This window comes from Lichtheimia ornata, assembly GCF_029851405.1.
Source record: "Lichtheimia ornata isolate CBS 291.66 chromosome Unknown scaffold00057, whole genome shotgun sequence".
Classification (NCBI taxonomy): domain Eukaryota; kingdom Fungi; phylum Mucoromycota; class Mucoromycetes; order Mucorales; family Lichtheimiaceae; genus Lichtheimia; species Lichtheimia ornata.
The window spans coordinates 98,965-114,300 of record NW_026695377.1 but is presented as its reverse complement, the minus strand read 5'-3'; the positions used below and the strand labels follow the sequence as shown (position 1 = coordinate 114,300).

Below are 15,336 nucleotides of genomic sequence, written 5' to 3'. Positions count from 1 at the left end.
GACAAGGCTTGTTTTTGGAACCTCATCAACGACCCAATGGGAAACCCACGCAAGTAGACATACATTGTTTCTTGTTTAGTTTTATAATGTTCTTACACTGCCTTGGCTCATACATAGATCTTGGACCTGGATGTCATGCCCCACTTGAATAGGATAATAGATAATACAGTAAATCAGCAAGCCACAGTTGTAAGAGATATCTTGAAATAGTTTATTGTAGACGAACTGGACATGCAATAGCGACATGAAGTATGTAACAAGAAAAATGATTGATGGCTAGCTTTAGGATGCATAGCGGTGTCTAGTGACTGATGGCCTCGATCAATGTCAACCTTGTAGTAGTATTGTGCGATTTGAATTTTTGATTTTCCTCGTCTCGCGCGTCACCACCAACACAATAAGTCTTAAAGTACATTCTTGATTGTTCCTAATTCCATCAAGTAAGGCGTCAAGTTCTCCAACGAGGATGGTGTAATTACAGTTCCGATTTCAATGATCACATAGAGATAATCCGCAACAAGTTTTGTCATGTAGAAAGTGCTTGTTCGGCCTACAGAGATATAATAGTCAGTATTATAAACCATTTAAAAGCATCCCATTGTGCTTTGTTCATTACTTACCGACTGACTGGATTGAAATACATGCCTTTGCTTCCCTGTTTTCAACTGCTGACTTGCTAAACTTTGAGCTATTTGCTCGCTCTTCGATACGCTTCACTTTAGCAAATCCGATGTTTTTGGCGAAATGTCCTCCGCGTAACCATGATAGAATGACATCTTGGCGACCTTGACGATTTCTTTCTAGTGTGATATGGCATGTACCTTTGTCACCTACAAAGGAGCCTCAAAGGATTCATGAAGGAACACAACGTAAAGCAATGAAGTGAGCTACATAAATGGATACATGGGTACCCTCATTTCTGGAATCACATAAAAAAGACTCCCCTTGAGACTTACGAAAAGCCCTTAATGACGATATGAGTACTAGTAGAAAGAAAGGGCGAATGACGGTGTTGGTGACAACAGCCTTGTTTATATAAGAGTGGGCGTGGGAAGTGCTATCATGATTGATAAGGTGGTCAAGCATTCTGGAGTACGGAGTCGAAGTGATGGAAAATCAACACTAATAAATCCACTTGCTTGCTTAAGAGGTGATTTTTTGTAGGTGACATCAGTAGGTCCTACAAAGATCTTGAACCTGGATGTCGTGCCCCACTATAACAATATGAATCATAGCCATTAGAAATACATTATCAAAGACTACACTTTATTGTAGAGGAATGTTCCGAGTTTGAATCATGCAATAGACCCGTGTATCTATCCTCCATACCCAATACCCAATCACCCTAAACTTAATTCATCATGACTTGGTTGCACAAGGATTTGGGAAGAGAATTAGCTTAGAGCAGAGGAGAAGGGGATCTATACCTTTTCTTTACACATATGGGTGGGCCATTGATACAAGCACCATGAACAATAGCAGTAAACAGCTTCCTCTTTTCCGACGACGACACCATGACAATTCGCCTGCTCCCAATGTTACATCTTGGCTTCTCCATCATCGGAAACGACTTGCCTTGATCAGTATCGGCATTCTTATCTTTCTTTTCCTCGGCTCAACCACCAGCAACAGTTCCCGTTCTGCCGATTCGCAAGGCTCTGATTCGCAACGTGAGCCAACATCCTATCGCATTGACTTGCCTGTTTGGCCTACCACACTCGACAATGACAATGAACAACAACAGAGTGCGTTTACACCTGGCATGTTTATGACAGACGCCCTCAGTCGTAATAGCGATTTGAAAGCAGTGACAGCTGTCATCTATCGCATATCACAAGATCCAGACAAGGTTGTGCGTGTCGTGCATCATTTGTTACGATATCCATTCATTCGCGAGATTTATATCCATAATCCGATGACAAGGCAAAAGCTAACAGTGGAGGTATGTATGTGTGCGAGATCTAGCATCCATGTATACTCAAACCCCCCGCCCCTTTGAATTCTGATAGCAACTTGCATTGGATATCAATAAGGCATCACATATCAACATTGAAATCTTTGATGAAAAGAACGAGCATCTTGGAAGCTTTGCGAGGTTCACCACATGCGCAATGGCATCGTTTGACACATGCTTCATGCAAGATGATACATGGATCAATCCGAATATGGACACCTTATACTTGAACATGATTCGATTCCCAACCTTGATTCACGCTCATTCTCCACCTACTCTTTATCTGGATCAAGTTCGGCGACGCTTCCGTAACTCTGGTATGAACATGGAGATTGCTTGGTAAACGACAATCAACTAATGCACACTTTGTTTGTTAGAGGTCTCGATGCATTCAGGTTATGTCGATCTTCAATATGGCACATTTTTACCAAGGACCGAAGCGCAGACGTTCTTGACAAAGATGGGTAAATCGTCGCTTGGCAAGGACAGGATCCGATTGGCAGATATATACTTTGCATTATGGACAAACCAGTATCCCTGGATTCTTGAAAATCCTATCCACTCTGCTGCTTCTACTGCTTTGGATGAATCAACAATCACCCAACAACCATCAACAGAATGGTCATCTCGTGTATACTCAAATATCGTAAGTAGGAAAGGAAGTGTACCTTTTAAACCTCTGCTAACAGTGTATCCATAGTTACAAGCTGCACGACGTATGCAACGCACGCTGGAAGCGGATTTATCAGATGCACCCAAAGACTTTTTCGAACGATCAGAGGAAGTACCAACATTGGATGAACGTGATGTGAGGTAAATTACGATACAAAACATGAATCATACTTCAATTAACATACCCTTTATTAGAGCATCGTGCACCAATGATCGATGCATGTTTATCACCAACATGGACTTTATCCCGGATCCAAGTAACCTGACATTCAATCGCACTGAAGTGACCAGTATCCCTGATTGGGAAAAGACATACGACACCATTGGCAACATACCCACCCACGAATTCTTTGCTGAACATGCGTATCATATGGCTGTCGATCAGGATCCTAATACTTGCTGGAATACCTTTGAAAGTAAGCTGGGAATAGGCGGATTCGTCGCTGCGTCCACATGCTAACACAAGCTCCATTGTAGAACCCAAAAGGGGCGACTACTTTGGCTTGATATTAATGGGAGACATACGGCCGGAATTATTGCAAATCTATACATGTAATGATATTCAGCATGCAGAGGGCTTGTTTGGTGTAGAGGTGTCCAAAGACGGCAATGAATGGGTAAGCTACATGCCATCCAATGAAGAATGAGCCATGTTTTAACTTTATTGCTTGGTTGTAGGTCACGTGTAAAACCAAGTCTACGTCCGGTTGGCACCATGTCCCACCACGGTTGCGTATTGGTCTTGAATGTGGACAAGATGTTGACTCAATACGGGCAATCCGTATCATTTTCCGACAAGATGGCCCGGAGCCGTTCAATGTTTGTGGGCTTGGATTAGATTCCTTTGTTGTTTGATACATTAGATACAAAGGGGCATTCTGCCTTGATTTGGAAGAGAGAAAAGAAACCTGTCATAACATTTAACCACGTAATAAACTATTACCATGCATTGCTTTCAACTTCAAAATACCTGTGCTTGCTTTATTAGTTCTAGCTACTCTATTGAAACGCCATCTTCTCCGGTTGACAATCTCATGAAAAGGTGGTGGTATGTGCTTTGCGTTTGGTGATACAAAAGTTGAGGGAGACTCTACTACATGTTTCCGAATCCACAATACCGCTTCAGGTAGCTTAGGTGATCTTTGAGAGCGATTCGCTTCACTACCAAAAATGGAAGGCTACGCGTCACCAAAACGATACCAGGTTTTCGGTAATGCACATGATACCCCATATTTGATTTGATCGGCTGTTTGACAGGTGGCGCATGTATATTAAGCTAGACATGTTTCGACGAATATATGTAATTATAGGACAATACAATGTGTAGGATACATTTTCAGCTGAAGAGGAAAAGCAAAGGGGTGTTAAAGGTATTGTGAGTGGATGGCTGGGATTCGGCAAAGTCGGGCCATTGAGCAAATGTGTTACTCTTGCTGCCATATCCTTGCAAAGAGTGATGTTCATTCATCATTGGCCTAGGATAAGTGAATGATTACGCATCCAGTTTCCGAAAACGTAGTAAGGGGGGGTGAATCTAATGTACAGACTGCCTTCGATCGAACAAGGAGATCGCACTAGGTTCATTATTATCCTTGAAAAGGTATACGCTGACGACTCAGACCCTAGTTTGGAAAAGAAGTTACGTACCCTGCCTGGATTCCCAAGGGTTGGTATATAAAGTGGGCATAGGGTAGGATCACCGTTCGACTTACAACATACCATAACACTTTTTCGTACATATCATCATCATGAGCAACAACAACAATAACGACGCCACCGCTATGGAATATGCTCGTTTGGGCAAGACTGGTCTTCGCGTAAGTTGAATATAGAATCGCATACCAACCCAAACATACTGACGATTGCTTTACGTAAAAAAAAAAAGGTCTCCCGCATTTGTTTGGGTTTCATGTCATATGGTGACAAGAATTGGAATGGTTGGGCCTTGAACATTGAAGAGTCACTTGCTATGATTAAGAAAGCCTATGATGCTGGAATCAACTTTTTCGACACTGCCGACGTATACTCCAACGGTCGAAGCGAGGAGATTCTTGGCAAGGCTATCAAGCAATTCAACATGCCACGTGATCGCATTGTCGTTGCCACCAAGGTGTGCTTCCCGGTGCTCGAAGGAAGTACCCCTGTCAACTTGTCTCCAGAAGCTATGAGCAAGGATCCTCAACTCGTCAACCGCTTTGGCCTTTCCCGCAAGCATATTTTCGATGCATGTGATGCTTCTCTCAAACGTCTTGATGTAGACTACATCGATCTTTATCAGATTCACCGCTTCGATCAGGTAATAACTCATCAATTGATACATGTGCGGGATAACAAAACTCATATTGTTATACGTCTAGAATACTCCTATTGAAGAGACTATGGAAGCATTACATGACTTGGTCAAATCTGGCAAGGTTCGCTATATTGGTGCCAGCTCAATGCATGCCTGGGAATTCCAAAAGGCCAACAACATTGCCGAAAAGAATGGATGGACCAAGTTTGTTAGCATGCAAAACCTTTACAACTTGGTGTATCGTGAAGAAGAACGCGAAGTGATCCCCTACTCATTGGATGCTGGTATTGGTGGTATTCCATGGTCACCCCTTGCTATGGGAAAACTCGCTGGCAGAAAGACCAAGACCGAACGTTCCGAGAATGATGTATTCCAAGGCATGAATCGCATGCTTGATGCTGACAACATGATTGTTGAACGCGTGGGCGAGATTGCTGAAAAGAAGGGTGTCAGCTCTGCACAGGTACAAGATTTAAAGTGGTACATTGGGAGATTATGGAAAACTCATGGATTGCCTTTTTGCAGGTTTCCCTTGCTTGGTTGCTTAGCAAGCCTTATGTCACTGCTCCCATTGTTGGTATCAGCAAGGAAGCTCATCTTCACGACGCCATTGCTTCTCTCAAGGTGAAATTAACTGAAGAGGAAATCAAGTATCTTGAGGAACCTTATGTTCCCAAACCTCTCATCCCAATGTAAATGAAGTTCTTTAAATAATAAACACCCTTCAATATTCGAATCGTACATTTCTAGCCAGATCATGATGCAATATATGGCTTTAGGGTCCTCCAGAAGATTTGATGTTTATTGTCTATTTTGATTGCCAAGACAGGCTATCTTCCTCAGCCATGTGTAAATTCGACATGTGATCGAATGGCAGATTTTTCTATGCAATGGTGATGTGTGATGCGTGAGCATTATGCAGGGTGTGCAGCATCGCGTTTGTCACCGTATCTTGAGGAACGAGGTGGTTCTTGATTTCCAAGTAGATGCTTGGCGAGTTGCATGCGTGCATGTCAAATCACCATCACCCTATTGTAACTATTATCATGCACAGGATTTGTCTTGGCATATCCGAGACTAAGGGAAAAGATACAATGTCTCACGCTTACTGGGTAGATGGATGGCGTCAAAAAAAAGGTGGTGTCACCATCATTGTAGCAGTACGAAGCAGGTGATTCTCCATGGTTTATATATACACACACCCATACGCGCGTGCTCCTTTGCCAAGCTTCTTACTACTACCTTGCTAATTGACTGAGTCCAATTTTAAGGTGTACTGGAGTCACTCTTAAGAGGGGGTTCTTCTCTCGTTTTCTCTCACTCTTTATGCACCCGTCGTCATTCCAGCAATCGCTCTCTTCTCACCCACCCAACAATGCTTGTAAGTGACTTGTCATAGGTCTCCAATGGCACCCTTGCATGCTGACATTGACTATAGCCTTCATTGGTGCCGCACCGATCCCTGAACAGTATCCACCGTCAATGGTAAAAACATGTCACAGCAGAGTCAAAACTATTATGGTGGCTAATGTCAGTCATCTCTCTCGACCATAGAGTGCACATAGTGTGCGTCCACCTCCTCTTAACATGAACCAGGTTTATCATAGCAACAACAGCAACAGAGCATCGATGATATCATCTTCTCATTATTCCAGCAGCAGCAGCATTCATGACTCTCAGCGATCACGACGAATATCAGTTGTCACGAGCAGTGATTGGAAAGTGAGCAGTGGACGACCCTCGAGTAGAATGGAAAAGACTTGTTCAGATTCAATTATTGAACATCGACAATCCACCTGTGCATCCATCATTGAACCACCAATGACACCTGCTTATACCCCAAAACCATCATCATCTTCGTATCATCAACATGGCAACAACAGCTATTTCCCATCACAACAACAACAGCAACAGCATCAAATGGTGGCTTCTCCACAGGATTATCGTATGATGACTTCACCCATACCAACACCAGGTAGTAATAACAGCAATCAACAACAACAACAACAGCCATTTGTTGGTGGATTTGTAGTCCCACCACCCATTGTGCAACAACCTCGTTATCCTCCGCATGTGCAACCGCCGCCATCACAACTCCCACAGCAACCACATCATTATCCTCATCATCCTCCTAGACCATCACCAGCATTACCCCAGAGACGGCAATCTTCATTCGTTGAATCATTACCACCACCGCCATCATCATCATCAGCGTCATTATCATCTTATTCTCATAGACGATCCATGCCTCCTCCGTCCGTCACAAAAACACCATCATCAGGTGCACAGACGTTACCCAGTAAGGGCATTTGTTTGCTTGTTTTTTCCTATTCCGATTTATTCACGCTTTGATAGATCGTGTTGGTAGTATAACTGAAATGAATACAACGGCTGCCAAACCTGCACCATCGCCGCCTGCTGCTACGCAACAACAACCACAACAACAACAACAACCAGCACCACCATCCAACAAACAAAAGAAAAATATCGGTCTTTTTGGTAAATAGGGAGCAATACATCCTTGATTTTCCTTCTTTACTAATACTCATTCAATGATGTAGCCAACAAAGAGAAGCGCCAAATCACGGTGCAATCGATTAATGAGGAACATCGTGTATGGATTGACATTGCTCCCAATGAGACAGGCGCTAGTCTTGCCCACAAGATTCATGTGATTGCCACTTTCCGGACGAAAAAGATCCTATCGATTACTACTGCATCAGGACGCAAGGTGCCATTGAATCGACGCCGTTTATTTGATGGATGGGCCGAATTGGAGAATTTTGAGGATGGTGAACGATGGGAAGTAGAGTGGGGTGATTTGGACAAAAGCATCGTAGATCGATTATTATCCAAGGTAGTGCAAACCAGTGAAGCCTCATAATAAATGCATGTCAACCATTGAACGTCCACAAGCGTGTATCTAGATGAAGATGATTAAATGGCGAGATAAAGCCCTTGCAAGGGACGATCAAAATGATGATTGAAACAAATAAACCTCACGCTTTTGGTAGCACCTCCTTTTACGTAAACGACATGTATGTGTGGTGTGCTACTGCTGCTTCAGGTGGCTGGTGGCGGGAACATCATCAGTGCTTCAACCCATGTGAGGCACCTTTTCAAAGATGAAGATCAAAAGAGATCATCAGCATGAACAACAAACGCTCTCTTGTCCAATTTTGGCTATCCGCTGTTATCTATCGAGATCTTACCGCGTCCCTCTTTTTGTTGGGGGGAGGGGGGCAAAACACACTGGGAAGAAGAACAACAACAAACCTCGAAACACTTGCAACGATTCTATTTCTTCTTCCCCGCATGTAAAAAGACGTATGGAGAAGATCGGGATTGCATGGTCGGCGGCGGTTCCGGGGATAGCTTTGAAAGCATATGAAAATTTCAACATGAATCAGCATCGTTATCGTGTTATCCGATAGGTGTATATATGCGTCCTATTATGGAGAGTTAATGTGCAATGATTGAGAAGAGTAACATTCAATGATTTTTGTGTATACATGTAAATATGGATGGCATGATATTATGAGTGTTGTGTGTATGTGTATGTGTGCATGGAAGAAAGGATGACCTGTTCCGAGGACAAGAATTTTGGGGGGAGAAACGGCGGGGGAAATATTTGGGAAATCAACATCATCATGTGGTGCATGCGCTATATAAAAAATACCGTTGTCACGGTCATTCCTTTCTTTCCTGTTCTTTCCCGCATCCCATCATGTCGTTATCCAGCAAGCTTTCCATCCGTGACCTTGAACTCAAGGACAAGCGTGTCCTCATTCGGTACATGATATAATCGAAAATACATATACACGCGTATTCATACTCATAAACGCGTCTTTTATAGTGTCGACTTTAACGTTCCTTTGAAGGAAGGCACCATCACTAACAACAACCGTATCGTTCAAGCTCTTCCTACTGTCAAGTATGCCCTTGAACAAGGTGCCAAGTCTGTTGTCTTGATGTCTCACTTGGGTCGTCCTAACGGCCAAGTCCAAGCCAAGTCTTCGCTTGCCCCTGTCGCCAAGGAAGTCGAGAAGCTCCTTGGCAAGCCTGTCACTTTCCTTTCCGATTGTGTTGGTGAGGAAGTTGAAAAGCACTGCCAAAACCCCAAGGATGGTGAAGTCATTTTGCTTGAAAACTTGCGTTTCCATATTGAAGAGGAGGGTTCGCGCAAGGACGAGAACGGTAACAAGGTCAAGGCTGACCCTGAGCAAGTCAAGAAGTTCCGTGAAAGCTTGACCAAGCTTGCTGATGTCTATGTCAATGATGCTTTTGGTACTGCTCATCGTGCTCACTCCTCCATGGTCGGTGTTGACTTGCCTCAACGCGCTGCTGGTTTCCTTATGCAAAAGGAACTCGAGTACTTTGCAAAGGTTTTGGAACACCCCGAACGTCCATTTTTGGCTATCCTTGGCGGGTAAGTGTTTCAATGACAGGTTGATGGGTTGAGAGGATTACATTCTAAATACGATATGTATACTAGTTCCAAGGTCTCTGATAAGATCAAGTTGATCGAAAACATGCTTGATAAGGTCAATGCTTTGATCATCACTGGTGCCATGGCCTTCACTTTCAAGAAGACCCTTGAGAACGTCAAGATTGGCAACTCTCTCTTTGATGAGGCTGGTTCCAAGCTTGTCAAGGATCTCGTTGACGCTGCCAAGGCTAAGAATGTCAAGCTTGTGTTCCCTGTCGACTATGTTACTGGTAACAAGTTTGGTGAGGATGCTGAAGTTGGCCATGCTACTGATGAGAGTGGTATCCCTGATGGTTGGCTTGGTCTTGACTGTGATGAGAAGTCCAACGAGATCTTCCGTAACGAAATCCTTGCTTCCAAGACCATTCTCTGGAACGGACCTACTGGTGTCTTTGAGATTGAAAAGTTCGCCAATGGTACCAAGTCTGCTTTGAATGCTGTCATTGAAGCTACTCAAAAGGGTGCTACTACTATTGTGGGTGGTGGTGATACTGCTACTGCTGCTCTCAAGTGGGGTGCTGAAGGCAAGATTAGCCACATCTCTACTGGTGGTGGTGCTTCCCTTGAATTGTTGGAGGGCAAGGAATTGCCTGGTATCACTGCTCTTTCCAACAAGGCTTGACTATCTCATAACCTCTAATGTACATGTAACAAAATCTCTTTTTTCTTTTTGTGTATAAACGCCATCCACCAATAAAATGCTTGCATTTGCTTGAACAGATCACCGACAAAAGAGATTTTCAAATGGAATTGGTTGAAAGTTGTCTCCCGCTCGTGCGGTTATTACAACTTATTCAATGCTTATCTCTTCTATCATAACCTCTTCTTCTCCTATTCGTCTCGTCCGCACTTGTTCTTCCATGGCCTTCACTTATAAGGTAGATACTCTGTCTCTTTATTGTATTGGAATGCACTCTAACTGTTTAATGTAGGAAGCTGTCAACAAGATCATTTCTCTTCAGACCAATGCGTCTGTGCTTGACATGTTGCGGAAAGCTGGACCACGTATGAACGATCGTAGCCTTCCCGAAATGCGTGGTTACTTGAAACGCATTGGTTATGAGGTAAACGAAGGAAGGAAAAGGAGACGCGAAAAGAGCATGTTTGACTCATGTAATGATCCCATATAAAGCCGCAGGATTTTGATAAGCTTAACATTATCCATGTTACGGGCACCAAGGGCAAAGGTTCTACTTCGGCATTGACTCAATCCATCCTGCGACATTTTCCTACCACGCAACCTATCAGAACAGGTTTATTCACTTCGCCCCACCTGGTTGCTATGCGCGAACGTGTTCGTATCAACGGCGAGCCATTGAGCGAGGACAAGTTTGCAAAGTATGCTCAAGATGTATGGGAACGACTTGAAAACACCAAACCCGAGGCATTGGCGTTGAATGAATCCGAAGATGCACGCGATTTGTTACGAGCTACACGTGAACATCCCGACAAGCCCACCTACTTTCGCTTTTTGACTTTGTTGGCTTTCCACGCTTTCCTTCAAGAGAATGTCGATGTCGTGGTACTGGAAGTGGGTGTCGGTGGTGAATATGACTCTACCAACGTCATTGAAAAACCTGTCGTATGTGGTATCACAGCATTGGGATTGGATCATGTCAGCGTGTTGGGAGATACAATTGACAAAATTGCATGGCATAAGGCTGGTATCATCAAGGTAAGCGTATTTTATTATATACATATATGGAACATTTAACTCAATATGGTATGATTAGCCTCATGTGCCTGCTGTTGCATTTGAACAAGCACCTGAAGCCATGAAGGTCATTGAAGAACGCGCCAAAGAAAAGGATGCACCCTTACAATTCCTTCATGCGAATGAAATTGATCGCTTAAAGGATGTCAAGGTTGGCTTGGCTGGTGTACATCAGCAGTACAATGCATTGACAGCTATCGAATTATGCCGTACATGGTTGAAAAAATGCCGCAACGTGGAATTGTCTGAGCCAGTACCCAAAGAATTCCGTGCAGGCCTTGAAAAGGTGGTATGGCCGGGTCGTGGTCAACGTCTTGCAGGTCAAGATACAAAGTACAAGGAGAAGGCGAATCGCATCATGTGGTACCTTGATGGAGCACACACTGCCGAATCTCTACGAGTATGTGCGGATTGGTTCAAGGATGTCGTTCAGGAAGAAAACAACCAAAAAGACATGTCGCGTGTGCTCGTATTCAACTGCACCAATGGTCGTGATGGCCCCCACCTTTTGGATGAAATCATTCGTGTCCATCCCAATGTCCAATTTGATCACGTGGTCTTTACTACCAACATGACTTTCCGTAAGGGCTATACAGCAGGTAAAAAATCAAACATGTGGATCCAGATATAAAGACAAGAGGTTTAACTTTTAATTACAGATAGCAACAATAAGACCGTTTCACAGGAAGATGCTGTAGCAATGCAAAAGACGCTCGCTGAAGCATGGAAGGAACGTATGGACACATTTGAGCCTGAACGCGTGCACGTGGTCCCTTCGATTGAAGATGCCATGGAGTGGATTGTTGATTATTCGCAAAAGGAACCATCCAAGCATGTCCAAGTACTAACTACTGGTAGTCTTATCATGGTGGGCAATACCCTCACGGCTCTTGGCATCCCTCCTCAATAGGATAGACCTACACTTTCCCTCATTTTCCTTCCCCTACATTCCCCATTTCCACTTCCTTCAACACATATAATTATCGCATGTATACACATACTCACTCCTCACGCATACACATTGTATATTGATACCGCTTAACAATTTTCAACATAATTGTCTTTTGAACTTTTTACTACACCGATGGGCCTGCATTGCAAGTTTCAGCAGTAGCTTCAGCCTTGTACTCTTGGAAGTTTTCTTGGAACATGGAAGCCACCTTCTTCAAAGATTTGTCAAACTCATCCGCAGATCCCTTCCAAGACTTGCGTGGGTGCAACATTTCAGGAGGAACACCTTCGACATGCTTGGGAATGGCAATGTTAAATACTTCATAGTTTTCAAACTCGCCAGCAGCCAAAGAACCATTGTGGATGCTATCCAAGATGGCACGAGTGTACTTGAGGGGGCATCTCTTAACATCACCAGCACGACCACCAGTCCAACCAGTATTGATGAGCCATGCATTTGCTTCATGCTTGTGCATCTTGTCGGCCAACATGGTGGCATACTTTTGAGGATGAAGTACAAGGAAAGGAGCACCAAAGCATGCTGAGAAAGTGGGTGTGGGTTCACTGATACCATCTTCGGTTCCTGCCACCTTGGTCGTGTAGCCAGAGATAAAATGATACATGACTTGATCAGGGGTAAGTTTGGCCACCAAAGGCAACACACCAAATGCATCGCATGTCAACAAGATGATATTCTTAGGATGGCCACCCATACATGGAATCTTGGCATTGGGGATATAATCTGTGGTAGTGAAAATGTCAATAAAGACAACCATGATAGCAAAACATATGGATAATACATACCAATGGGATAAGCACAACGTGTGTTTTCAGTCAAAAAGTCATCAGAGTAATCAACGACACGGGATTCTTCATTGAGTACCACGTTCTCCAACACCGAACCAAAGCGAATAGCGTTGTAGATTTCGGGCTCCTTTTCAGCTGACAAGTCAATGCACTTTGCATAGCATCCACCTTCAATATTGAAAATGCCATTGTCACTCCAGCAATGTTCGTCATCACCAATAAGACGTCGTTTGGGGTCTGCACTCAATGTCGTCTTGCCGGTACCTTTTGCATGATTGTTTAGTGACCTACTATAAACAAAGGCGCCCGTAGTAACTCTTTTTTACCCGACAAGCCAAAGAACAAGGATACATCGCCGTCAGGACCCTCGTTAGCCGATGAGTGCAATGACAAGACACCTGCCTTAGGCATCAAGTAATGCATCACTGTAAAGATCTATTTTGTGTGTGTGTGTGTGTATTAGCGAGTGTTGTTTATGTGGTACAATAACGGCCCATAGACTTGCCCCTTTTTTCATTTCGCCAGCATATTCAGTGCCCAGAATGACCATTTCATGACGCTTAAAGTTGACCGACACAGATGTAGTCGACGTCATACCGGTGGTATAGCGATTGGCTAAAAGAGTACATTAGTATCCCACACACTCACACACTCACCAATGATGCAATCTACTTACCTGGGAACTCGCCAGCATTGAAAATCGTAAAATCAGGTGTACCAAAGTTTTCAAGTTCCTCATCGGTAGGTCGGATCAACATGTTACGCATGAACAAAATGTGATAGGCGCGAGATGCAATCACACGCACTTTTTTACGGTACTTGGGATCCCAACCAGCAAAACCATCAAACACGTATAGGCGAGGATGGGTGTTGAGGTAATCAATGGCACGCTCACGATTAATCAAGAACACGCGTTCACTCATTTTGGTGTTCACGGGACCCCACTATTAATTAACACATAAGTATGCGTGGTAAATATAAACAAAGCTGTGGGATACACTTACCCAAATGTCTTTGCCAGAATCATCCTCTTCAACGATACGCTTGTCCTTGGGGCTACGGCCTGTCTTTTTGCCAGAGTACGAACACAAGGCACCCGCGGAGGAAATAACAGTACCAACTTCATGCGTAAGAGCTTCTTCATACAACACAGGCACTGATGGATTATGTTTGATGGTGACCTATGTTAAGTATAAGCAAAATGAAGGCGTTTTATTACGTGAAGCTCCTTATATACCTTGTCATAATCAATGCCGGCCATTTCATGAAGCTCTTCCTCCACTCTGGTGTGTGTCGAAGACGAAGACATGGGACGACGACCTCCTGGTGAGCCAGGGCGATAAGAAGGAGATCCAGGACGATAACTCATTTTTGATGGAAAAAGAGAAAAAGATGTGTACTATGTGCGTGTGTGTGAAAAACCTGCTGATGTTCGTATAAAACCAGGTTAGGCCATTTATAGCAGCATGAAACAAGCCCGTTTATGCATCCTTTTTGTGAGCAAAGGCATTACGCCCAATATGCAATGATCTCTTTGGTACCAAAAACGCCATCATCGTCATGACATCCCACTTCTGATATAGCAAGAACAGCTTTTATTATGGCCAAATATTACATTCTGATTCTGTCAATTGGATATCAATAACATCGTCGTCGCTTTGCTGTTGTTGATTGTGTCGTGAAGAAGGAGCAGGGTGATGAATACATGATGTTGTTGATGCTACTTTATCTTCTCGTTGGATACGATCAGAGCTTTTTAAAGTACGCGTGGTGCCAACACCATGGCAACGGCGGTATGGACTAACAAATAGCTCGTCATTCCATTGAAACCCTTCATGGCTGACCATCATGACAACTGGGCACATTGCTGCTTCCATAGGGTACAGCTTTTGTGATGAGGACGACTCGTATACTCGAAAAACATAATCTTGCGTCAACGAACGTGGCGGATGCGCCATTGTGGGGGGCTTTGGGGCGTCGAATACTGAGGACTTGTCTGCATTCAAAGAAAGGGAAGTCGGGTACGCAGCCGGGGATGTTGTGTAACCATGCAAGTTCAAGACCCATGCAAGTCCATGCCTGGCATCGGCTCCTTAGCAGCATACGTTTCCCATTGACACCTTCATTACTCTAGTAGATCATAATAAAGACGCAATCGTCGGCCCTATATGAGCGACAGCTTGAGGAATCTTAGAGATCAGCTATGCATGTTTTTCGTTTTAGAATGATAAAATATAGAGACGTGCCTCAAGAAAAGTAGTTTTCATTATTGAGCTATGCTACGCTGTAAAATGTGTGTCTCTACTCGACCAAGATAACTTTCTTGCATAATCACTTTCCCCAGCAATCATTTGTGGACCTTAGTGTAAGGTTTTATTGGTAGCTATTGGATACCATCCTGTATCTTGATGTCTAACCTAACATCTCCATGAACCAAAACTCGGCTTCGTCCATGT

The 15,336-nt window shown here is 43.7% G+C and overlaps 8 protein-coding genes across 8 annotated transcripts; 5 read left to right on the top strand and 3 right to left on the bottom strand.

Annotated features, from left to right (window-relative positions):
- Window positions 1–282: 282 nt before the first annotated feature.
- On the bottom strand, window positions 283–1,086 carry O0I10_009622 (uncharacterized protein; the record flags this gene model as incomplete). The annotated part of the gene is made up of 5 exons (XM_058489609.1): window positions 283–308; window positions 388–427; window positions 480–550; window positions 621–830; window positions 957–1,086. 5 exons carry the CDS (start codon window positions 1,084–1,086, stop codon window positions 283–285), a joined length of 477 nt encoding a protein of 158 aa, XP_058339645.1.
- Window positions 1,087–1,468: 382 nt separating this feature from the next.
- On the top strand, window positions 1,469–3,481 carry O0I10_009621 (uncharacterized protein; the record flags this gene model as incomplete). Its single annotated transcript, XM_058489608.1, has 7 exons — window positions 1,469–1,942; window positions 2,010–2,271; window positions 2,332–2,600; window positions 2,655–2,767; window positions 2,822–3,042; window positions 3,104–3,243; window positions 3,305–3,481. The coding sequence occupies 7 exons, from the start codon at window positions 1,469–1,471 to the stop codon at window positions 3,479–3,481; spliced, it is 1,656 nt and encodes a 551-aa protein (XP_058339644.1).
- Window positions 3,482–4,374: 893 nt separating this feature from the next.
- O0I10_009620 (uncharacterized protein) lies at window positions 4,375–5,615 on the top strand (the record flags this gene model as incomplete). The annotated part of the gene is made up of 4 exons (XM_058489607.1): window positions 4,375–4,443; window positions 4,512–4,922; window positions 4,984–5,382; window positions 5,445–5,615. The coding sequence occupies 4 exons, from the start codon at window positions 4,375–4,377 to the stop codon at window positions 5,613–5,615; spliced, it is 1,050 nt and encodes a 349-aa protein (XP_058339643.1).
- A 630-nt stretch (window positions 5,616–6,245) lies between these two features.
- O0I10_009619 (uncharacterized protein) lies at window positions 6,246–7,803 on the top strand (the record flags this gene model as incomplete). The annotated part of the gene is made up of 5 exons (XM_058489606.1): window positions 6,246–6,300; window positions 6,358–6,404; window positions 6,474–7,218; window positions 7,275–7,418; window positions 7,481–7,803. 5 exons carry the CDS (start codon window positions 6,246–6,248, stop codon window positions 7,801–7,803), a joined length of 1,314 nt encoding a protein of 437 aa, XP_058339642.1.
- Window positions 7,804–8,646: 843 nt separating this feature from the next.
- Window positions 8,647–10,030, top strand: O0I10_009618 (phosphoglycerate kinase 2; the record flags this gene model as incomplete). Its single annotated transcript, XM_058489605.1, has 3 exons — window positions 8,647–8,711; window positions 8,776–9,348; window positions 9,415–10,030. The coding sequence occupies 3 exons, from the start codon at window positions 8,647–8,649 to the stop codon at window positions 10,028–10,030; spliced, it is 1,254 nt and encodes a 417-aa protein (XP_058339641.1).
- A 175-nt stretch (window positions 10,031–10,205) lies between these two features.
- Window positions 10,206–12,032, top strand: O0I10_009617 (uncharacterized protein; the record flags this gene model as incomplete). Its single annotated transcript, XM_058489604.1, has 5 exons — window positions 10,206–10,286; window positions 10,341–10,472; window positions 10,541–11,083; window positions 11,142–11,721; window positions 11,782–12,032. The coding sequence occupies 5 exons, from the start codon at window positions 10,206–10,208 to the stop codon at window positions 12,030–12,032; spliced, it is 1,587 nt and encodes a 528-aa protein (XP_058339640.1).
- A 166-nt stretch (window positions 12,033–12,198) lies between these two features.
- On the bottom strand, window positions 12,199–14,249 carry O0I10_009616 (phosphoenolpyruvate carboxykinase (ATP); the record flags this gene model as incomplete). The annotated part of the gene is made up of 7 exons (XM_058489603.1): window positions 12,199–12,815; window positions 12,878–13,144; window positions 13,207–13,315; window positions 13,386–13,495; window positions 13,557–13,824; window positions 13,885–14,061; window positions 14,118–14,249. 7 exons carry the CDS (start codon window positions 14,247–14,249, stop codon window positions 12,199–12,201), a joined length of 1,680 nt encoding a protein of 559 aa, XP_058339639.1.
- Window positions 14,250–14,478: 229 nt separating this feature from the next.
- On the bottom strand, window positions 14,479–14,838 carry O0I10_009615 (uncharacterized protein; the record flags this gene model as incomplete). The annotated part of the gene is made up of 1 exon (XM_058489602.1): window positions 14,479–14,838. The coding sequence occupies one exon, from the start codon at window positions 14,836–14,838 to the stop codon at window positions 14,479–14,481; it is 360 nt and encodes a 119-aa protein (XP_058339638.1).
- Between the last annotated feature and the right edge of the window lie 498 nt (window positions 14,839–15,336).